This window comes from Silurus meridionalis, chromosome 7 (genome assembly GCF_014805685.1).
Source record: "Silurus meridionalis isolate SWU-2019-XX chromosome 7, ASM1480568v1, whole genome shotgun sequence".
Taxonomy (NCBI): domain Eukaryota; kingdom Metazoa; phylum Chordata; class Actinopteri; order Siluriformes; family Siluridae; genus Silurus; species Silurus meridionalis.
Window position 1 is genome coordinate 18673132 of NC_060890.1, and position 24414 is coordinate 18697545.

A 24414-nucleotide genomic window follows, 5' to 3' on the forward strand; every position below is an offset into this window, starting at 1 on the left:
TTTTGTTTTTTTAGGTTCCCTAGTGGTTAGGATGCGGCGCTCTCGCCGCTGCGGCCCGGGTTCGATCCCCGGTCAGGGAACCAGCCACTCTTAGTGCCGGTCCCAAGCCCGGATAAATGGGGAGGGTTGTGTTAGGAAGGGCATCCAGCATAAAAACGTGCCAAATCAAACATGCGGATTATCCGCTGTGGCGACCCCTAATGGTAGAAGCCGTATATATATATATATATATATATATATATATATATATATATATATATATATATATATATATATATATATATATATATATAAATATAAATATAAATGAATGAAGTTTATGAAGTGCTAAATATATCCTCTTGATTTGCATGCTCCTTCGCATTTGTTCTGGGATTAAAATCTGTAGTTCTTAATATTTTCTGATTCTACACTTGGCTTTACAGGTTAGTTTGCTAGTATGGAGTAAAAGTCTGATCTGTGTCACTTTGGGTTTCAGTGAATTTCTCCATCTTTGTTGCTGTGAGTGATTGCGGAATAGAGAGCTAAAGAGAGATCAGGAGAAAGAAACGAAACTGAAAGTGTACACTGGGTGTTTGTGTGTTTCTCTGTGCTGTGTGTCAGATCGCTACAGGACTTAGTGTGGATCCCACCTGAGTTCCAGCTTCTTCTCACTGACAGTCTGCACGAGAGGAACCGAGAAGGTAGGATGTGTGTTTTCCTGTTATTTATTTGTTTATTTTTCTCACTTTAGAGAATTGTGTTAGAATGATGGCGCAGTGTGTGTGTGCTGTAAAACAGGGCAGGTTTATAAAGGAGTGATTTTAGGGCTGAAGTACTTCCTTGTGACATTAAACTGTGCATCTAATTTATTAATTAAAGAGGCGTGTTTAAAAGATTGCTTTATTTCTTTCGGATGGAAGAATGTGCGTGAAACTTGTTTTTCGGTGTTTGTTCATATTATTAAGTGGTCGAGGATAATAAACACATATAAATGACATGTAAATTTAGCAAACTTGCCCAATGTAGGATACAATAACAAAAGGGAAGCAGATTCTCTCTCTCTCTCTCTCTCTCTCTCTCTCTCTCTCTCTCACACACACACACACACACACACACACACACACTCATTCTCTTTTTTTCTCACACTTATTCCGTCTCAATCTATATCCCCTTTTCCCCTTTTCTTACTGTCTCTCCTTCTCTCTCTCTCTCTCTCTCTCTCTCTCTCTCTCTTTCTCTATCTCTCTCTCTCTCTCTCTCTCTCTCTCTCTCTCTCTCTCTCTCTCTTTATCCCTTTCCCCTCTCTTTCTCCCCTTTCTCTACCTTTCTCTTTCTCTCTTTCTATTCTCCTTCCTCTCAAGATTCACGACTTAAAGGTTTGCTTTATTTGCATGACATATATTAACATTTGTTTTGCAAAAACATAGAACATACAGACAAATAACAAAGGAAGTTAGAGTCAGGAAGTCATAAATAAATAAAATAAAAAATAAAAATAAGAATAAAAAAGCTGCTTAAATAAAAAGGAAAATAAAAGTAATACATAAGCATGTAAGTGTAGGTTTTTGTGTGTGTATGTGTGTTGCATACACTAAAGGATTTAGTCATGCACTGTCTCTTACCTGGTGGCAGGTGTATATGTAGTGGGCTGCAAGTGGGCGAGGGGGCTGAGAGGGAGTCAAAGTTGAAGATGATTTTGGTTCATTTTGGTGACGAATTCAGTTCGATTGTGGTAGTATTTAGTGCATTCAGCGAGAAAGTGCAGCTCTCTCTCTTTACTGTATTCAGTGTACACAGGGCAGCTCTCAGGGCACCCAGGACTGTGTGTCGCCCCGTCTGTACTTCATTAAGGTGTGTCTCAGTTTTGGATCATTCACAGTGCTCAGATATTCTGCCATGCTGTCCTGTCTGTTCAGGGCCAAATAACACTTTACTCTGGAGTTTAGTTTGGGTTTCCCAGTAGCTCAGATACTTCGCTCTCAAGGTGTGTTTCATTTGTTTTATTCTAACTTGGTTTGTAGGTTTCCTCTGATCCTAAGTCACTGGTGTGTTAGTGTGTGTTGGTGGTGTGTCAGTGTGGATTTTGACAGCCCTGATTAAAACTGATGAGTTTGCGATTTAAGATTTAGCTCCATGTATTTACTTTTACTTTTTTACACAGTAACATTTTTGCATTCTTTCCCATTGCTCATGTTTTTTAAAACAAGCTAGAAAAGATTTCAAAATGAAGAGGAAAAAGACAAAGAAGGATAGAAAGAACGACAAAGCAAGCAGGGGAAATCACGCCAGGAAAGAAAGACAGAAGAAGACAAAAAAATCAGCAGGTGACAGCAGAACTTCAACCCCAACTGAGATTCAGAGCCAAAATGAAGACGCTGTTACTGTGTCAATGAGCCAGAATGAACTTGACCCTGATCAGAATTGTGCCAACATTCCAGTGCCTGAGACAGGAAAAGCTGATGCCCAAACCCAAACAAGACAAAATCAAAAAAACACAGAGACCCAGACTGAGCCCATCAATCATAATTCATGTCACACGCAAACTGATTCAGATTCCATGTGTGAAGCCACAATGCAAGGCCAAGGGAATGCAGAAAATGATTTGCCCAATACAAATAAGGAAAAAGCTGCTGATGATTCCCTGCCAACACCTCCTGATCCTGGAGGAGACAAGAATGAAGGAACAGTTACACCATCAAACTGTGATGATCCAATGCAAAAGGAGAAGGAGGACATCAAGAACGAGAATAGAGAACAGACCGGAGAAGATACAAAAGATTCCACTAACACCAAGTCTACAGAAGCAAAATCGAAGTCATACGCTGAAGCAGCAACGAGCAAAGTCTCCAAGGAAAAAAACAACCAGACAGCAGCAGAACAGGGGGGCAGAACTTACAGCAAAGCACCAGAGAGGTAGAATCACTTTGGCTTATTTTTGTAATAAGAAACCCTCAGTAATAATAAGTGATGAAGAGATTTTTATAGTGTACTTTTGATTCTTGTAGAAAAACGTCTCCAGCTAGAGAACCAAGAGGAAAACCAATGTTCACATTTTATGTGTACTTAGTAATGGACAAAAGCTTCAAGTTTAACAGAAATGAGGACAAGCTTCTGATCTGTTATAAAAATGGTTTTAATGAATTGGAAATTACCATGTTCAGGTGAGTTTTCTTTTCAGTAATAAAAGCTCATTTAATTGGATATTGATTATTTATTAATTTTGTAGTGAGTAAATCCAGTATAGATTGTTCTTTGCTATTTTGTCCTTTACTCTGACACTCCAATGTAATATAGCAAAGAAAACAATGAGTAATGCAGTAGATTAAGTAATATAATCATATTATTAAAATAATATAACCATATATTTATGATGTAACGGTTGATGCACACCAAGCAGGCAACATACCAAATATTCACTACATACTATATATAAATATAACCTGAATTCTTTAATTAAAGTGCTCTTTTTTGCATGTTGGCATGCATTTTCTTTCTGTTTTTGGTTTTGCCTGTATAAAAGGTCCTTGAAAACAAATGGCTATTTGATTGAGGCAAACTTCTCTGTTGATGAATATTTTTTGGAGAGAGGCAGCATGATCAGATATAAATATGCAGTTCAGAAACAGGGGAAAAATGCAGAGGAAATTGCCACAAGACACCTTCAGATCCCTTTTGAGCGCTCAATAAAAGGTTGGAAAACTGTATACTCTATTTTTTCTTTTTCTTTTTTTGCATTTTTTTAATTTTGTATTTAGTCACTATATGAGCTGTGTATCCTCTGTTTTCTATCTAGAACTGCACATTTTCGAAGTCCACATGACATATTCATCTCCAGGGTTGCTGAAGCGCCTGACGAAATCTGCAGATATTGTCATATCTGAGGCCTGGAAGAATTCTGCATGTTTACTACTGGACAGATTGTTTGAGAAATGGGACCCATCAAACCAGGAGGCCATTCAGACATTCGCACAACACTTGCATCAATATCTGTTCTTTCTTAACAGTGCCAGTCAGCGGGTGTTATACTATAGTAAAATCCTGCCTGCCCTGTCTACTCCTAATATAGAGGTCAGTAAAAGCTTTTGATTCTAAAACAACAAAAATAAAAGCAATTTTAAGAAACTGTCCTACATCAACTCTTGATCTTCTGCTGTAGGTGTCTGAATTAATAACAAAGAAACTGGTTAACATACTGAATGTTGAAGGAAGGTCATCAGAGAGCTCAGCTAATGTCGGCCCCCTTGCAGTAGGCCTCTCGGTGTTCCAGGTGACCTGTGCATGTCGTGTTAATCTCGGGATTAAAGGCTGGGGTTTGCTCTGTCAGCTGGTCTCTTCTGCTCGTGCTCTCAAACAAGTACAAGAAACGCAAAACATCATTCCAACACTGCCTCAGTAAGTACAAAACAGTGAGTCAGGTTTAAATGATAAATGTACAATAGTATAATAATGATGAAATGATGATGGTATTATTGATAGGTGTACATACAGGTGATATACAGTACAGAAAACCTAAAATTAACAAGTTAGGTCTGCCACTAGTTAAGGCCAAAGTTTTAACAAGCGATAACATTTTGAAAAGTAGGGTGCTTACGATTAATCATGTGACTGGCACTTGTATCCAACATTCTAATCAGTAGCCCAATGTCTTAATCACCAAAACATGTTACATATAAATATATTATATAATTACATGCTGGTGAATTTATAAAAGTATTATGTCTAGTAAGGGAAAAAAAGATAAAAAAATGAACCTTAATGCTTATGCTTACATCGGTTGGCACTGTTGTTTCATTTACATTTACTATAAATAATTTGATTATTTATATTTTATAATTCATTTAATAAAGTTTTATAATTAATTAAACTTTAATAAAAAAAAATTATTCATTCATTTAGCTGGTAAATGGACTTTACATATAAGTAAACCTGTAAATGTGTTTCATTGTACTTTTTAATGTAGACCATTAAGAAAAAAAAAAAAAATTTGACAATGTGAAAACAGAGACATTGGGAAAAGCACTATATAAATAAACTTGAACTTAAAGATCATTAAACTCTTTGCTGTAGGATACAGAATATACACCACACAAAATCATTTTCAATATTTCATGAGTTATTACCGTAACTTTTAGTAAAGATCAAACAAATAGTTAAAGATAAGCTAAAAAATAATGCACACTCCATGCTAATAACCCTTATTTCCTTTCAGTTAAAGACAAAATGATATACATCAAGAAAGTGTTTGTTGTTAATGAGTTCTGAAATAAGCTTTATGCTGTATAAATCATTTAATATTGTTTTGTAAACTAGTTTTACGATGCATACGGATGTGCTATAGAAGCCCATTTCATTTATCCTTCAATAATGTGCTACCCAGTAACTACAGTTATTATTATTAATATTATTAGTGTTATTAATATTATTAAAACTTATGTTTTTGTTTTTTTCAATGCAGAACAGTGACAGGTCTGATGAACCTGTGTTCTCGGCATCTGCTCTCAGAGACCGTCCTGCTGGTTCCTCTCCTCCATTCTGTGAGGCAGCTTGGTGCAGACTCGGGCCGACTCGGGCCAGCTGTTGAGGAACAAGACTGGACAGGACTGCATTTAATAGAGTACCGTCAATTCAGAGAGAATCTAAAAGCATTTCCTGATAAGAGAAGGTTTGTCATTTTTTTTAATTTTTAGTTTCTGTAGATTAACACATTTATTAAATATAATTCATATATACACCTTAAAAAAATATTTAAAAAATCATATGCCTACATACATGCTCTCATAAATATCCACAAGTAGGACCTTAATTGATAAAAAAAATAAATATACTTAACATTAACTCTTTTGCTACATTTTAAGGATGATCCTTGAGCTGGTTGAAAAGCACAAGCCATTGGTCAAGGACAAGATGCCTATTTTGTCTGCATGGCTGTCCATGATAGCATTTGAAGATGTACCCACATTTGCTGAAAAGACAGACACATCTTCAGAACAGCTTATTCAGGGCCTGATGTATAGATTGAAAGATTTTCAACTGAACCAGCAAAACACTGATCTAAAACGTATGGATATAAATCTGCAGGTGGGTGATATAAGATAGTCTCATCGAACAAGTTACTGATATGTACAAGGCAAATCATTTTATAAATGCTTTTTATTTTGCAGATCACTGAGAAAATTTTGACATGTCTGTTGAATTGTCTTGATAAGGACAAAGAGAGGTATGATTCTAGGCTGTTGCTGTTAATAGTGAATTTATAAATCAGATTGTGTTTCCAACAGCAGCTCTAAAAGATTTTGTATAATCAGAAATGTTTCACAACATGGTGTTTTTTTTGGAAAATGGCTCAGTGTTCGTTATGTAACAATAACTCATAAACTTTTGTATTCAGCTGCGTGACACCAACATTTTGTTTATTATTTTTTGTACATCTTCATGACCTGAAGTGTTTTATTTCTTACATAATGAATCAAGTCCATCATGATGTTTTTGCCAAAGCATACTGTACATTATATACTTTTACTTTCAGACTCATGAGCTCTAAATGGTTGGACTCCATATTTCAGTGCTGCAGAAATGTCCATAAAAGCACTTGTACAATGACTCGACTCGTTCCAGCATACAAAGCAACGGTGTTGTCCTTTCAGCTGGTGCTAAAAATGGCTGAGATTCAGTATAAATTCATTTCAAAGGTGTCACTTATCACAGCTACACAGTGTCTATTAAACACTCTTTAAGGCTTTTAAAACTAAGTGATTTTATTCATTTTTTTTAGCATGAAGACAATGAAGATTCTGAGAAAAAAAGACAGAGACAGATTCTTAAAACCACTCAGGAGGAGTTCAGTCAATGGAGGAACAATCTCCTTCACAATCCTCTATTTCAAAAATCCAGTCTTACATACCCCAAAGAAATAGAGGTATAGAAATAAGGAAAATCTGTTTTCTCTGTATGTGTGTTACCAGAAGGCTGTGTAAACAATGCTATTTTCCCTTCCTATAGCTCTGGAATGCTTTCTTTGGGCTGGAGTGTTCAATTCCCTCTATTACCGAGCGATGGAAGGGCATGGTAGAGAAAGACTTGAGAAAAAGGATCTCAGAGGTAAACTCGAGAACAGGCTTATTACTGGTTGGCTGTCAACTAATAATGCATTTAAATTATAAATAATTTTCTGTCCACTATTATTCTGTAGCTTAATGATGTGGAGAAAGTTCAGATTTGCTGTCTGGAAACACCAGCAGGACTAATTGAGAAGTGCCACACCACTGTTCAGACTTGTTTCAATGATTTGTGCTTTTCTGCCATTCACCAGTTATGCCAGGTTGGTGACTGTTTACTTTATTCCTTTATTTACCACCTTGCCAATTAGTAGGCTGTGTTAATTCTTGATTTTAGTGTTTCTCCTTTCAGTTTGTCCATTTTACTTAGTAAACTTAATATAGCTACTATGCAGAAAAAAATATTTTTTCATGGGTTTGCTCAGGGTTTATTAGTTTCCTCAACATTCCAAAAAATACAAAGGTAGGTAGATTGGCTGCACAAAATCCTTCCTAGGTATCAAAGAGTATGTGCACTTGGTGCCCTTTGAAATTGACCAGGATTAAATGAATACAAAAAAAAGTGACTGAATATTTTTGTGAAAATTAATCTAATGTTTTATCACATCCAGGCTGGTAAAGAGGGATTTCTTCTGCAGAGTCTAGAGCAATTGCTAAAACATGTTCCCTCAACTGTCTTTTCCTCGATCATTACTGAGTCAACAGCTCGTTTTGGAGAAGACAGAGTGATCCAACTACTGAATGACCAATCCGCCGTCTATGTCCTCTTATCTCATGGTACACTTCCAATCATAAAGCCATACTGGTTTTACACATAAATAAGCATTTACTGCTTTTATAAGACACCTTAGCACTTACTTATAGGCAGCGCCATGTATCTGCTGAGGCATCTCATCAGGATTTTCACAGTGTTTTCAGGAATACTACTAATTCTAATTGAAGTGTTCATGAAGAATTTTATAATAACATTTGTTGTTATGGAAGGAAAAAGGAACAAATGTATATCAGTGCAAACATGGCATGATGCGCAAATGGCACGTCATGTCAATAACATATTTTATCTGATGGAATTTTAATTTATATTTTATGAAGCACTCTATATAAGCATACACACAGAATGAGAACCCACCCAAGAAAATAATAGTGGTATGGCTTACTTCATAGGGGAAGTAATGACCAGCTATGAATTACAAATAAATTTCATATTTGAGTAGAAATTATTTGGATAATGTCATATCTCTGCAGTCACAGTTACAATGACAGAAGATCTAATACCCTGTAATTTATCTTTCTTCAGGAGATTGGAGCCATTACAAGTTAAATGAAGAAGCCCGTCAAGTTATGAACGTGTGCCAGCACACTTTGGGTGATCTGATCAATTCTCTTTGCCAGGGTAATATTCCCTTTGGTCACTTGCAGACTATCCTGAAACATCGGAAACAATTCCAAGAGCTGTACAAAAAATGTAGGTGCTACACAATATTTTTTATGCCTGTATGAGGAGCAATAAAGAAAATTTTCTGAAATACATATGCATATGAAAAGTTTGGTTTTTAGACTTTAGTTTTTCACACATACTCCAGATTTTTTCAATATTGTGCATGTTTTTATTTTTCCAATGAACATTATTTAATATGATTTATTTACTTCGACAATTAATACACTTTTTTTTAAACCACATGATACATTGCTTTCTGTAAAAGTTGTTGTAGTTTATTGCATATAGGACAATTTGTTTGTTTGTTTCTTTCATTAATGTATTTATTTATTCACATTTCAAGTGATCACATGTTCACTGTGAATTCAGTTTTTCACATGCAAAATGTATGTGCATTTTCCAGAAAGGTAAATATATTTGTTTTATGTATGTGATCATCCCCATTTTTAGGTAAAAAATACATCAAATTGGATAATATCACTATTGACATTGAAAAACTGCTTAAACAAAGAGAGAAGGATTGCCATGTCTTGCAGGAACAGAGGAAACATTTAGATGTCCTCATAAAAATGTTTGGGAAAATCTCAGAGATGATTAATGGTGAGTTTGCTGTTCTACAATAATACAATCTGTACATATAAGAGTGTTCTTTATTTGATTCAATATTTCTGCTCATGCTCCATCAGTACCTGAGATCTTACAACTTGAGAAAGAACACAAGATTGAAATGCATCCAATGGGATTAAATGAGCTGGTGGGAGTACAATCATGCTTCTCCAATGAAGACTTAAAAGAGATTCATACAGGGAATGTTCTGTACTACAGTGCTGACTTGCTTGCTGTGCTCAAAGCAGCAAGAGAGATGTACGAATTTCAAGACAGCAACTTGATTCTCAAATCTTGGATGGACAAAGCAAGTGCATATCTGACCGATGGTTCTCATTGTCTTTTGTTGAGCCTGCAAGAAGTTCTTTCTAAAATCTGGAGGCCTTCTCTTAGTGAGTTTTACCAGCTTGGTACAAGGATTGGACATGGAACTGTGACTTTTGAGGAAGTGGACAAGGTTGTCGAAGGGTGTGGAGACAAAGGTGATGGCGCTCGACTTAAGAAGGAGATGACTCTTATGGCCACCATGCTTGAGAAATCTTTAGGTCTGGAGGGAAACTGTCTGGAAAAAAGTTTAATTCTGATTCAGGAGTATAGACAGCTTCACCATGCTGCAGATTCTGCAAACGCAATACTGAAGATAAAAGACAGACTCAATCTGAAAGGAGACTTCAGCCATATATGCAGCCTTACTGAGTTGGTAAAAGAAGTTTAATCACAATCTTTGTTTAAGTGTTTGTATAAAAACCATTGCTGTGAATGTAGAGTATTTATTGTTTAGCCAAATACGGTATCACTTGCATTAGATAAATATATATATATATATAATTATTATTATTTATTTTTTCATAATTTTGACTATCTAAATACAGATAATGTATTTTTTAATAATACTATAAATAAGCAGTAGTATTTAAAAATAACTATATGTTTAATGGAACTATTTTGTAAGTAACAGTATAACTGAAAACATTGTGTTTGGAAGAGAGAAGATTCATTCAAAAAGAAGCCTTTAGGATCACTGAGCAAGAACCTTATCAATGCCAAGCAAAAGCTTTCTCACGTCAACCGTCAGCACACAGCTTGTCTGGAGGCGTTCCTAAACAGCGAAAACCTAGTCAGCTGGGTTAAAACCACGATTAAGGGTAAGTTTGTGATTTTCTTTTTATAATTGCATATAGTGAAGCTACTGTAGTGTTAGAATACTTTAGTGTTAGATTATTCTACTATCACTTCTTCACATCAGCTAGTAGAAGATCAGGGAGGATTTAAAGAGCTTGTGTGATTAGTATTAATTTGTAGTAAACTAGTTCTTCAAATAATACATGATGCAAGGTAACTATTGCTTAGTGTGTAATGAACAACAAAATCATTACTTTAATATTTCTTATTGAATAATTACCCACTAATCATTAGAAATGAACGCTGGTGATTTATAGAACTGCAGGTTCTACTTAATCTGTTCATACTTACAAATGAGTTAATGAGCAGTATTATGATTATGAAGTGTTGCCCATTTTTCTTCTTAAGTGTTTGCTTCTTATGTAACCACCAGTTTGTGCTTTTAAACAGATCGAAGTGAGCTGAAGGTGTTTATGGAATTGGCGTCCATTTCGGCTGGAGAAAATGACACTGAGATTGACAGATTGACCAGTTTTCAAGATGCTGTCTCAGGTTACAGTCCACTCTTATACTCCTTACATCAGGTAGCAGGTTTCGAAGAGTTAATTGCTCGTGCTCAGGAAGTGTGGGATGCTCTCCAAAAAGATGAAAAACTTCCAGAAAAACTGGTAAGAAATATGCACTATATTTCAGCTCTTATACAGCATGTTAAACACTGAATATCTGGACTCTATATACAATTGTTTAAGGATAATTAGTAGTATATGAGAGTTTGTAAGTTGATGTGGTCACATATCAGTTATTAACAGGGTGTTCGTTTTGTCTGTAGATACACTCTGCCTGTTGGTTAGACTGGCTGAAAGGACTGAGGGAGACTCATGGCTCTGTGGAAAAGTCCTCTCTTTCTTTGGCCTCAGCAATCAATACCCATGGTGTATACCAAATTGGCTGGCCAGACCATTCTTTTGGAAAGGTAAATAGTCAGCTGAGTTTACTGTGTACTTAAGAAAAGACACTTGCATTTTGCATATGCAGTCATTCCAATGTTATTTTTTTCCATGCAGTAATAAAGTAGTCAGATACCTATCTGGCTCACGTTCCTCATAAATAGATTCATGTAATAAGTAAAAAAATATGCAAAGCGATATTTATTCTCCTGAGACCCAAGGGTGTCATTTATTTTGTTTTATTTGTTTTGTTTGATTATTATATATGACACATATTTTTGGTTGGAAAAATTCTAGAATTTCAACTGTTGTTATTTCATTTTTCATAAGTCTACCAGTAGTGGACCACAGGACCATTTTAGCCTAAATAAAAAATGAACAGATTATAGCCTTAAAGTGATTTTAATACAAAAAGAAATATTTCAACAAAAACAAATTTTCATTTTGGATTGTTTTACTTGCTTGTTGTTGCAAATACTCTAGTATGTTTTCTACAATCCTAAAACTGATTGCAATATTATTTTATGTTTATACAATTGAATAATTCCTCTTAAATCTATTGAATGTGTTTATTTGAATAGTAAACAGAACAACCTATGTAGTTATTTGTCAGTATCCTGTTGAAGACCGTTGGAATTTTGTTTTTAATTGCCATTTTCATAGAAAACCCTGGGCAGTGTTTTATGTGTAAAGGTAATAAACAGCGAAATGGAAAAGACATACAGCCTTGATAAATTACTGGAGTTACAGAACAAGCTGATGCTGATGTCATCTAAGGGAGAACATGGCAAGGAACAAGTAAACAAGTTCACAGAGGTCAGTTTACCAGGAACACATATTGTAAATGATTAATTTCTAGTGTGATAGTGTGGGTTATGAGTTTCGGAACAGAAGATATAATAAAGAGTTTTAATAAATGCTGTGAAAATTATATCCTTTTATTCTAGATATTTGAGGGAGTCCAGAGAATGGGGCGCATACTGATGCAGCTATGTTCATCTGGCAACTTATTTTTCCAGGACTTTTCTGCGTTAGTGTTGTGCAATCATGAAAAGGACCCGTGTATTACCATACACTTTCCCTTGCTTGAAAAGCATGTTGTGTTTTATGGCCATGTAGCAGATGAGCTTCCAAAAGTATGTCGCTCTATGGAAGCCTGCCACGAAGACTGGTGTGGCTTTATGTCTGAGCTGCGCTCTCAGTTCTATGCACTCAATTATTATACTGCGGAACAAGTGGTCTACTTATGCTACTGGATTAACAAAATCTGTGAAAAAGGAATTGCTGTGCCACAACAAATATGGCATTTGCTTACCCCACTTAAGACAGACAGTACACTGAGTGATATCAGACTTGCCTTTGCAAAGGCCAAAGAGAGTCTCCAGCCTGAGCCTGAAAGTCACTTTGGTTCTGACTCTGAGTCTGAACAGTCTATTGATATTAGCAGAACCGGACTGCACAGAGAAAACTCTTATTCTGAAAGTGACTCAGAGGAATACAGAGTTGATTTCATGGAGAATATGCTAGAAGAACATTCGTCTATATCTGTAGCAGATTCTGAAGAATATTATGAAATGAGAAAGCTTCAGGAAGATACTGAAGAAGAAGAAGAGGAAGAAGAAGAAGAGGAAACTATGGCTGAACAGGATCTAGATTATCCATATGAGTTGGTTAGAAAATAGAAATGAAACTGGATCTGACGAAGAAATGATGGAGACTTGTTCTATCTCTTCTTCACAAGCTCAAGAATGTACAATTACAAACACAGTTGTGGAAACTCTGGAGAATTTGTGGCAGGACTTTAGAAATAATATGCCCAAATACCTAACCCAATACATGGACGTTAAGACCCTTGCTCATTTTCTTTGCTGTTTCGCTGCCGTGAACAATCTAAACATCATGCGCAAGTTGCCATCCATCCTTCAAGATGGAAAACCCAATCTCATTCTTTGCCCTGATACAGAATTAATATCCACCACACTTGCTTTGTACATGGAGAGCCCAGAACAAGCTTTTCCCTCAGCTGATGAGGTGCTTATGTGCCAAGAAGACACCAGTGAAGAAGAAGTTGAGATCTTTCTTCGGCGATGCTTAGGCCAAGGTGCTCCGAACCACCATCAGAAAATCTATACGTTGTTTAATCCAGGTTTACTGACCTATGATGTAAGTGTGGCTTTGGCAGAGCGTTATGAGGCAATGGAGCTGAGTGCTGGATCTAAATTTCGCCTGGTCTTAGTCTGTCCTGTGAACCAAGACAGATATATCCCATCATTCTTCAGCAACTACAAGGTGCAAGCAGGACTGTGTTTTTCTTTGGAAAGAGCCAGGAAATACCTCCAGCATCACTTGACTACTCCCTATGTTCAAAGCCATCAACTTCATGCCTTTCCAGATGGTATTTCCTCGTGGTTGATTACATCGAAACGTGCAGCTGTTGGTGTGTAATTGATTATATTAAAATAAATTTGACAGTTTATTATAATACACTGTTAAGATAAACTGTTAGATAATCTTACTTGTTTCATTTTATCACTGCAGGAAAGTCACTCTATGTTACACGGATGTTCCAAAAATTTAAAACAGCTTTTCCAAAAGCTACATATCTGCCAGTTAGACTGATCGAACCACGTGTTGATACTGATTGCTTGGTCCAAACACTTTGTGAGAAGCTCTCATCACTGAAAGAGGACGATCCTGTTTTCCTACACATTGACACCTCATCTGTATGGCCAACTACACTATATTTCATTGTTTTACAAAGTGAACTCATTTATAATTAGAGAAATATTGTTTTTCTTTTGTTAGTTTGAGCCTAATAGCAGATATGTTGTTTAACAGGTTCGTTGGGGTTTAGAGAAGTTCCTGTTCAGATTACTCATTCTAAGATGTCTGAGTGACCGTGAAGGGAAACTATGGAGGAGAAACACAGCTCACTTGATTGCAGTTGAAGCACTTCTACCAGATTCTGCTCATCATCGACAAATCCATAAAGAGGTATGTTCTGCCCGTCATCCCAACCAGGCTGAAGGCTTTTTGAACCTCTTACAGCTTACTTTCATTTGATTTCTCTATGTTTCCCTTATTATTCAAGTCACTGATCTGAAATTCAGTACCAAGTTATGAAATACTTGGATAATTATTCTGTTTTTTATAATATTAAATTAAGCAGTCTATAGATAATATAATTTTTAATTGATGTATTTCTTAAATAAATTGCTTAACTCTGTTGTTTTTTTTTTAGTCAAACCCAGGGCTTCTCAGTGTACTGCCAGCCATACACTGTAAACCACCGAAAGAAGTCAAAGAACTGGAGCTTGCAATCAAAAATCGTCGTGAGCGACATGCATCCTTAGACCCACTGATGGATATGCAAGAGTTTGAAAGTGAAGGTGTTCAGAGACCTTACCAATATTTAAAGAGATTCAATAGAAATGAGAGTTTGGACCATTTTAAGTATAAAGCTGGATCTGTGGAGGGAAATACAGTCGATTGTCTTCATCATCTTTTGTCAAACTGTGGAATGGAGAACCCTTCATGGGCAGAACTGAAGCACTTTACTTGGTTTCTCAACCTGCAGCTGCAAGACTGTGAAAAATCAGGATTCTGTGATCCAAACTTCTTTGGAAGCATTCTAAATGGCTTCAAGAGCTTCATAGTCAAATTCATGATACACATGGCCAGGGACTTTGCATCTCCTTCCTTGAATATCTCTGATGAAAGCCCTTCACTTCTTCCAGAGAGTGACCATGAAGATGATCTTTTGGCACGACTAACAATTCGCAAGCGATGGGAGAATGAATCTCATCCATATATCTTCTTTAATTCAGATCACTTGACCATGACCTTTCTTGGGTTTCACGTGAAGGACAGTTCCATCCGAAATACTGTTAATGTTGTTGATCGACAAACCAATAAAGTTTTAATGAGAGATGTGATGTCACTTGACCTGTTCACAGGACTTAAGAATCAAAGAATTTCATTTTCTGAAGACTTTGACCAGCTGCCAAGACAGACCAAGATAAAAAAGATTTCCTTAGTGGTTGGTGCTGATATAAGAGAAGGATTTGACCCTGATCCCACATATGAGCTCACTTCTGACAATGTAATGAAGATGCTGGCCATTCATATGAGGTTCAGGTGTGAAATTCCAGTCATCATAATGGGGGAAACTGGTTGTGGAAAGACCAGACTAGTGAAGTTTCTTTGTGATCTGCAAAAGGAAGGTAGAAATGTTGAAAACATGAAGCTGGTAAAAGTTCATGGAGGAACTACAGCAGACACTATATACAGGAAGGTTAGGGAGGCTGAAAAACTTGCACAGAAAAACAGTCAAAATTACAAACTAGACACCATCTTGTTTTTTGATGAAGCAAACACCACAGAGGCCATCTTTGCAATCAAAGAGGTACTGTGTGACAAGACAGTGCAAGGATGTCCCTTGAAGAAAAATTCTGGCCTAAAAATCATTGCTGCATGCAATCCTTACAGGAGGCACACTCCCAAAATGATTGATCGTTTGGAGAAAGCTGGATTGGGCTACAGAGTAAAAGCTGGGGAGACAGAAGATCGAATTGGTAAAGTTCCTATGCGCCAGCTTGTATACAGAGTTCATCCTTTGCCCCCAAGTATGATCCCCCTTGTTTGGGACTTTGGGCAGTTGAGTAATTCAGCAGAACTTTCTTATATTCAGCAAATTGTGCAGAAACAGATTGAAGAACACCGCTTGCCATTTCAATGCCAAAGGGTTATTGCTAATGCTTTGGTGGCCTCTCAAAGACATATGCGTCATGAGGTGAATGAGTGCAGTTTTGTAAGCCTTAGGGATGTAGAGAGGTCAATGAGGGTGATTATATGGTTCTACAAACACAGACAGCTTTTTCCAAACTTTCTAGAGACCGACAAAGTTCAAATGACCTTTAAATGCTTGGCTCTTGCTTTGGGTATTTGCTATTATCCATCACTTGAGTCCAGAGACAGGTATCTGCAGAACATTAGCCAGTACTTTCCACAGCCACTTAACTCCAAACAAGCACTGGAGCATGAGATTTCCTCTTGCCAAGACTTCTTCCTACAGAGCATTCGAACTAAAAAGACAATTGCTAAAAATTTAGCATTGAAAGAAAATGTCTTTCTCATGGTGGTATGCATTGAGCTGAAGATCCCACTCTTTTTGGTAGGCAAGCCAGGGAGCTCTAAATCTCTTGCCAAAACTGTGGTAGCTGATGTCATGCAAGGGCAGGCATCCTACAGTGAATTGTTCCAGAAGCTAAAAGAGGTTCACATGATGTCTTTTCAGTGTAGCCCTCACTCAAGTCCAGAAGGAATCATTGGGACTTTCAGGAATTGTGCTCGTTTTCAAAAAGAGAAGAACTTGGATGAGTTTGTATCAGTGGTAGTGCTGGATGAGATAGGACTGGCAGAGGATTCTCCACAGATGCCCCTGAAAACCCTGCACCCTCTTTTGGAGGATGGCTGTATTGACAATGACCAGCCAGATCCACACATGAAAGTGGGCTTTGTTGGAATCTCAAACTGGGCTCTTGATCCTGCAAAGATGAACAGAGGTATTTTTGTTTCTCGTTGGGATCCGAGTGAAAATGAATTAGTCGAGACAGCAAAAGGTATCTGCTCATCGTCCGAGTCAGTTCTTCACAAAATCATTCATCTCCTGCCTAAATTGGCCAAAGGCTTTTTAAACATTTGTAAAAATGACAGAGATCAGTTTTTTGGACTCAGGGATTATTACAATTTGGTGAAAATGATTTTTGCTGTGGTGAAAAACACAGACAGTGAACCCAATGAAAGTGACTTAGCAAATGCTATACTACGAAATTTCAGTGGACAAAAAGACAACTTTGATCCTCTCTGTTATTTCCAAGATCTTTTTTCAAACGAACATGAAGTCCCAACAATAAGCACACTGGAAATGATTAAGCAAAACCTGAACCACAACAGCGAAGAAGAATGTCGCTATCTTCTTCTGCTCACGACAAACAATGCTGCATTATACATAATTCAGCAGTGTATTTTTACAAAGGATGAATGCAAGTGCCCTGAAATTGTTTTTGGTTCAGGATTTCCTAAAGATCAGGAATATGCTCAAATTTGCCGCAATGTGAGTCGAGTTAAGATGTGTATGGAAACTGGCCGGACTGTCATCCTCTTAAACCTGCTAAATCTATATGAGAGTCTGTACGATGCATTGAACCAGTACTATGCTTACTTTTGTGGGCAACAGTATGTCGACCTGGGATTAGGGTCACACAGAGTAAAGTGTCGAGTTCACAAAGAATTCAGATTGGTTGTAATAGAGGACCAGGAAAAGGTCTATGACAAGTTTCCTGTGCCACTGAAAAATAGGTTGGAGAAGCACAGAGTAGACAGGAGTACGGATTTGACACCAGCCCAGCAAAGGGTTCTGGAAAAACTCAAGAATTGGGTAAACGAGTTTTCTCAACACTCAGATTTTGGCTCTTCTGATGATTTTGTTGGTTTTCATGGAGATGCTTGTGCCAGTGCTCTCCTGCAGGCATCCGAAAGTAGAGAAAAACTTGATCACCAGATAGCGGGAGATGGTCAAGTTGACACTAACATTCCCAGAAAGAGGCACGACAGTGTGCCAGTGTCCACAGAGTTTGCATCCACAGGGGACGGCACAAATGAACATAATGAACAGGTCTACGATCCAGGATCAGGAGTTGCAATCAACGATGACCATGAAAATGCTTTAACAGACACTGATACAGGAAATACTCCCCTCAATGAAAACAGTGAGGGACTTGTCTTAATGGATGTAGATGAAAACGAGGATGGCGTTGAACCTGAAAATGAACAAGATGCCATTGCGGACATTCCTGGGCCTATGGAAATGGATATATATCCACAGGAAGTAAGGCTTAATGACCCAAAACAATTCAAAGATGAGGAGGACGAGGTATATGAATGTGCCAAAAACTTCTTGTTGAATTGTGCTACGCCAGATTCTGTGTTAAGGTTAAAATATTCAGGCCTGGGTAATAACGAAGTAGAAAGACTTCAGAAGCTTTATTTTCAACAACAAGACCACCATTCACTCAAGAGCTTCATGGACAATTATTTAAGGAAGACTGACAAAGAAAAGAAGAGATTTGTAGAGGTAAGGAATTCTACTGGACATAAAAAAACGTGTTGGTATTTATATAACTGTATATTGGTGTCTGTGTAATGTATGACATTGTGTATTAGATTATTGTGTAATAAATGAAGTGGCATTTAATTACATTTAAATGTGATATTTTGTGTTAGTTGACCACCTTCTCCAGTCTGCTAACTAAAGCCGATGTGCGGAATCTGGCCCAAGATTTGGGTCTATCCATGGAGAGTTTTCTTTTGCTTTCTCTGCACCAGTTTGACACAGAAGCTTCTTTCTGCAGCAAAATTAGGTAAAACCATCTACTGCCAAAATATGCGGATTCTACAATTTATTCCACCCATATTGGATTCATGTGCATCACCTTTCAAGCTTTTTTTGGAATTTGTTTAAAAAAAAAGATTTGTGAAGATTTATTTTAGGTTTGAGCTTTGCTCTGATACTGAACAAATTTGTTTTTTTACACAAATATACTAATTCTGAAGTTTTTCTCACTTTTATCATTCACAGAGACTTCCTGAAGGCTGCACATCTGTCTCTGCACGTCCTATTGATTCAGATGGATATGGAGGAATCACTCTGCAAAAATGAACTCATTGCTTCTGCAAAGTGAGTGGTTTATACCATTTGCTTTCCTCAATTCACTTTTTTAAATATTTGTTAGTGTTCATAAACAACAATGCTATATGCTATATATTTGTACTACTACAGTATGTAGTAAGGAATAAAAACTACTATTGTGTTTTCAGGTACTGCACCATGAATGAACTTTTAGCTCTTCGGTCAGATGATCACAACTGCTATATTGTGTTTATCACAAAACTCTCAAGGATTGCAAGTGACAATAAGTATAGTGGATTTCAAGGAGGTGAGTGAAAATACATTTACAGATAAAAGCAAGTATGCTGTGTTTCTAGGATCTGCTTTATTTTTATTTTGTGTAATAGGTGCATGGCTTTCTACACATATCGATGACCTCAGAGACACTAATGAGATGAGCTTGGATCTCTCTGTATTTTGTGGAACACCAATCAGCAAACTACTGTCTAAGCCAGCACACCCTGGTAGATTGCTACACGCTAAATATAAGTTCATATTATAGTAGAAATCATATCATATCATATATCATATAATATTTTGCATTTGTAGTTTCCATGGATGTAGATCAAGAAAAAGCCACGGTCAAAAGCCAATTGGTAAGTTTTTTTTTTCTAAACAGTACAAAATGTTCAAAAATCTTTTATTATTATTAAAAATAAATGACCCCAAGTTACACTGCTGATAATATGTCCAAGTGTATCGCAAGATAATAAAAAATATCTTATTATATAATTAAACTAGATAATAAAACCCCTTATATTTGTTCAGCAGGATAAATCTGCATATCTGCACAGTTTATCTTTGGTGAGATCGTGCACACAGAAGGCCGTTTCACTCCTTCGAGACTCTGTAAATAACGATTCTAGGAGTGTAAAGCGCATGCACACTCTTCTTGGCCTTCTGGATATCAACACTGGGCGTATTGGGGGTAAGTTGCATTACCGGCCCAACCCGCTGAATTGTTACTTAAAAAACTGAGAAGAATTTTTTTTTTTAATATATCGTTTCATATCATTTGGTACATTAGCGCGTTTCCAGGAAGTACTGCAGAGGCGATTGGTGGTTGCCCTGACACAAAGAGAGGAGTGTATGCCTAATGCTGGAGACTGGGTGAACAAAGAAATAAAGAAGCGGGAGGCTTTGCAAGAAGGAGGTACTCTCAGGTACTGTAGAGGATTCAAGGCGTTGGCTAAATGTTTGATTTCACCTCGTCTTCAGTGATGGTTTAATGTTTGTCTGTACATGTAGTGATGCCTGATAAAGGTCCTGGTAGAATCTGTCTACAATATTAATCACTGCTATATATTGTATTTATCTTGACTTATTGGTGTCTTGAGTGCCTTTTTAGAGACTTGAATATGAGTGTGTGTTTACTTGAACTACATTGTTGACTTAAGTTTGCATGTGGCTTTAGACTAAGACAACCTTAGGGTTAGGGTTAGAGTTATGTCACTCACAGACATGTTACTGTTTTAAAACAGTAAATAATAGTGAATAGTTTTAATTACAAAACATTCTGTGTGTCCTTATAACTTTTATACATAGACACACACTGTGGAGATGTCTACAGGGAGTTCTGACCCCAATTCTGGCCTGGATATTAGAGGTGCTGGACAGAGATTCTAACCTGGAGCTGGTGTATAATGCAGGGCTCAGTGAAGGACTTGTCCAGTTCTGGCTGGATATCTTTGATGATGGGCAGATTTTAGACCTGCCGGTGCCACAGAACTCAAGGTACAAGTTTGAATAAAATTGTGATAATGGCAGTCTGCTATTTTAGACATTTTAGACAGATGATTGCAATTTACAGTGGAAACAAATGCTTATTGTTTTCCTTATTTTAGTTCCTCAGAACAAGAGATTGACATGCAGTACAATCTGTTGGTGGGAGGAGAGGCACGTACCTGCACTGCTCCTTTCAGTTGGCTCATCAGACTCTATTGTTATAACCTTTGGGAGGAGTCTAGGTTTCTGCAAAGTAAGAATATAAAGAGATTTACAGTAGAGTTCGATTAATATGGGGTTTTATCTGGCTGATGCCGATGCCAAGATTTAGAAATCGTGACAGCCCATTACATTAAATTTAACAGTTAAATAATAAGACGTGATACATAAATTGCCTAAATCAGTTCACTTATCAGATTTTGGTACCTATGCCTACCTGTACACTAAACTACAGCTGGTTGAAGGCTCGCTAACAATACAGTTTAAAAAATTTGCCTTCTTGCATTCTCTCTCCAAATGTAGCATCGAATTATCTCATAAAATATATTACGCTAGACTGGGAAAAACAAAGTTTTTTCAGTGTGTTCTGCATGTTTGTGTGTGTGTGTGTGTGTGTGTGTGGCTCTATTCAGACGGAGACAGCTGTTTCTGGCCGATTCTGCACGTTGGCAAAAAGAGCCGTGAACTTAGATTGGCTATTCAGCTTAGCAAATTAGCACAAGAGAAAAAAATGTAACTGATAAAAGCAAACAATGATGGAGTTAAGAGGGAACACCCATACATTTATTATTCTTGCTCTTTTCTTTGCAACTTCGCTACATGAATCCGTTATGTAACGATCGCGACAGGTGTAAACGATTTTTGCTTTAAATATTCACAATTCTAGCTTTTCTGGTTTCCCTGTTTCGATGCCGAATACAGACTACTGCAACCTGCATGTATGGGATGAAGCATTATAGATGAAACATTCATAATGCAGCTATAGGAGTTGATTTTTCTTTATGTCTCCTCTTTTTTTTTTTGCTGTAGCTGCCTGTATCTGATTTTTAAAACATTGAATCTGTGGATCTTCTTGGAGGCATCTTATAGACCTGGCTCTGTACAATGTCTTTCTTTTGGGATAAATGAAGTTTATTTATGCCAGATTATCTATTTGTCTGTCTGTCTGTCTGTCTCTGTCTCTCTGTCTCTCTGTCTCTCTGTCTCTCTGTCTCTCTGTCTGTCTGTCTGTCTGTCTGTTCACTCGCCCGCACTGGAACATCTCTATCAGGATTGGGAGTATTCTTATACCCTGTTCCAGCATTAAAATACACAACAGTTCTGTTTGGATAAGGACATCTACTACATGCTGTTCTAAATGCCCATAAATTGCAATTTTTAGTATAAATGGCAATGCTCAGATAATACTTCACTAAAAGCTGTTTTGTGATGTCTGTCTCAGGTATTGAACAGAACAGCCACGAGCGAATCCAGCAGTTTGTAAGTTCTGTGACTAGCAGTCGGTTGGGTGGCTACATAGAAACACTGTCAGAGAGAGAGCGCATTGACCTGGGCCAGAGATATCTTACTGACTATGTGATCCTCTCTTTCAAAATCAAGACCGAAGAAGAAGTGAAGGTGAGATAGGATCAGTAATAATATGATTGAAAAGTAAAATCTTCATTTATATGAATTTCAGAATTTGTTAGAAATTGGTCTTTTTTCTTTTTGCTTTATGATAGTGTGCACTAAAACTGACAGAAATTTGAAAGTAGATCTTGTGAAGTCTAAAATATACTATTTATTTTTTTAATTTTTAATTTTTATGTCTCAACATTTTTGACCTCACAGTATATCAATAATAAATGTATGAAGTGATGTTTTTTGTGTATCTGCATTCACATTAATGTTTGATTTTGTTGCAGGTGTTCAGGGCAGCGATTTTAGGTTGTGTTGCTGCTCTGCAGCAGGATATAGGTGTGAACACTAATCTTTCTCCAGCCTGGATCATGGCAGCAGCTCAACACTTCAGTCCACGACTTGATACACTCGTACACATTCTGCAGATCCAGCCTCAATTAGCTCCTTTTGTCCTGAAACAGTCCTTAAAGACAGACCGTCCAGACATGGTGAGAAGACTAGATACTTAGATAGACTAGAACACCAGATACTTTTCAACTCAATCACAGACTCATCCCATGTTTAACTCTCAGAGATGAGTAGAAAAAGGAAAAGTAAATTAATTTAACAGAGATAAAAATAGTAACCATCATAATATTCTTTTGTTACAGCATGAAGACATTCTAGCTCTTTGTATGTGTGTGGAGGGGACAAAACTTCAGTCGTTTACATCGTTTTCTAAGTGCTCAGACTTTCTGGGCAAAGTTGAACTGCTGCAGCCTTGCTTGCAGAGAGTGTTCAGTGTAACTTACACCTCCCTCTGCAGTCCTGGCTCTCTCAAACATCTGGATGCTATTAAGTAAGCTTTGTGGAATTAAAAGCAGAGTTTTTTTTAAAATATGCATGTCTTCTATATACATAATCAATAATGCTTTCTCAGGTCTGTATGGCAGGGAATGTTGGTGGTAGCTGCTTTTATCGAGCAAGTTGTGATGAAATTATTTTCGTCTGATGAAAAGCTGGTGGCACAGACACTCAAACACTGCAGCCAGCTACACCGGGTCAGTGTCTGAGGAAACACACCAAAGTGATCCTTCAATAAATTTCATTTTCGTTACTAGGCTTTTATCAAATAAATGGTTAATTTTTTCCCACCAAATCATTAGCTGATGGAGCAGTGTCCTGACCTGCAGAGTAAAGCCTGTCTGCAGCAGCTCATCCGCATCCTCAACGACTACCATGAGGAATCCATGAGCAGAGATTTACGGTACTGCTCACTTTCCACAGTGCTCTTTGTTCTTATTTTAAACCAAAATTATTAATTAGTTTCTATTCTTTGATTGAATGTATGATTAGTTTTACATTTTATGCCTAAAACTTCCATTTTTTTACCTGGGCTTTTTTCACACCTTAGATTTGGTCTGAAGTGTCCTGTGTGTCTGGAGGACCTGACTGAGCCATGTGTTCTACAGTGTGAGCATGTGTTCTGCCTGTCCTGTATGAGGAGTTGTATGCAAGGAGAAGAAGTGAAATGCCCTAAGTGCAGGACACTGCTTCCACCCAACTTCCAGCCAGCTATCTCAGCCAGAGTAGAGTGAGTCTTTCCAGAACAAGTGTATCAAATGCTGTTTTTAGATAATATGATTACGATCAAAACATACTCTTGTGGTTAGGGTTTTGTACAAACACATGTACAACCTTGGCAAACCATGTCATCATGGAGATTTTGTATGAGAAAAACAAATCCAGTATCACATTTTAGTAGACCTTTATTTTTAACTTAAATAACTATAAAAATGCAGTTTTAATTATTTAATTGTAATCTTTTTCCGGAAATTCGGTGTAAAGCTGTGCAGGCATGTTTAGCCAGTGTTGGATTAGGTGGTTTTTGCGCTATTCATTTGGACTGTTATAATGCTCTCTGTGTTTGACTACTAATGTTTCTGTTGTAAGGCATTTAACACAGTAGAGGATAAAATGTAATGTTCCGCCTTGACTTTGATATCGTCATTAGTAGTGTTAAAAGTTGTAAAGAGCATTAGCAAATTAAACAAAACAATATAAATGCAAAATTAGAATACATGAATATGTAACAGTATCCACAGTATAGCAAAATCCATATCATGGCACAACATAATACTATTAGTCATGTTCATACCAGCATATCACCCACCCCTACTTGTAGGTCTTTTAGGAGTGAATATGTTAAAA

At 37.1% G+C, this 24414-nt stretch overlaps 1 protein-coding gene across 1 annotated transcript in view; it reads left to right on the plus strand.

Moving 5' to 3' along the window:
- The first annotated feature begins 573 nt into the window (after positions 1-573).
- Positions 574-24414, plus strand: part of rnf213b (ring finger protein 213b) — a 38826-nt gene continuing 14985 nt past the window's right edge. Inside the window, 41 exon segments of the mRNA XM_046854484.1 lie at positions 574-683; positions 2190-2895; positions 2988-3143; positions 3503-3672; positions 3776-4050; positions 4139-4374; positions 5438-5644; positions 5838-6060; positions 6144-6199; positions 6509-6671; positions 6755-6898; positions 6982-7080; positions 7172-7300; positions 7649-7814; positions 8335-8502; positions 8926-9075; positions 9162-9781; positions 10067-10226; positions 10654-10871; positions 11033-11176; positions 11814-11966; positions 12098-12820; positions 12822-13587; positions 13689-13873; positions 13989-14144; positions 14392-18285; positions 18435-18571; positions 18790-18888; positions 19029-19147; positions 19227-19343; positions 19429-19475; positions 19648-19807; positions 19907-20042; positions 20425-20613; positions 20724-20857; positions 22046-22221; positions 22509-22712; positions 22875-23062; positions 23144-23264; positions 23370-23470; positions 23618-23797. Of these exon segments, the coding sequence (XP_046710440.1) occupies positions 2207-2895; positions 2988-3143; positions 3503-3672; positions 3776-4050; positions 4139-4374; positions 5438-5644; positions 5838-6060; positions 6144-6199; positions 6509-6671; positions 6755-6898; positions 6982-7080; positions 7172-7300; positions 7649-7814; positions 8335-8502; positions 8926-9075; positions 9162-9781; positions 10067-10226; positions 10654-10871; positions 11033-11176; positions 11814-11966; positions 12098-12820; positions 12822-13587; positions 13689-13873; positions 13989-14144; positions 14392-18285; positions 18435-18571; positions 18790-18888; positions 19029-19147; positions 19227-19343; positions 19429-19475; positions 19648-19807; positions 19907-20042; positions 20425-20613; positions 20724-20857; positions 22046-22221; positions 22509-22712; positions 22875-23062; positions 23144-23264; positions 23370-23470; positions 23618-23797 (12158 nt within the window). The 5' untranslated portion in view covers positions 574-683; positions 2190-2206.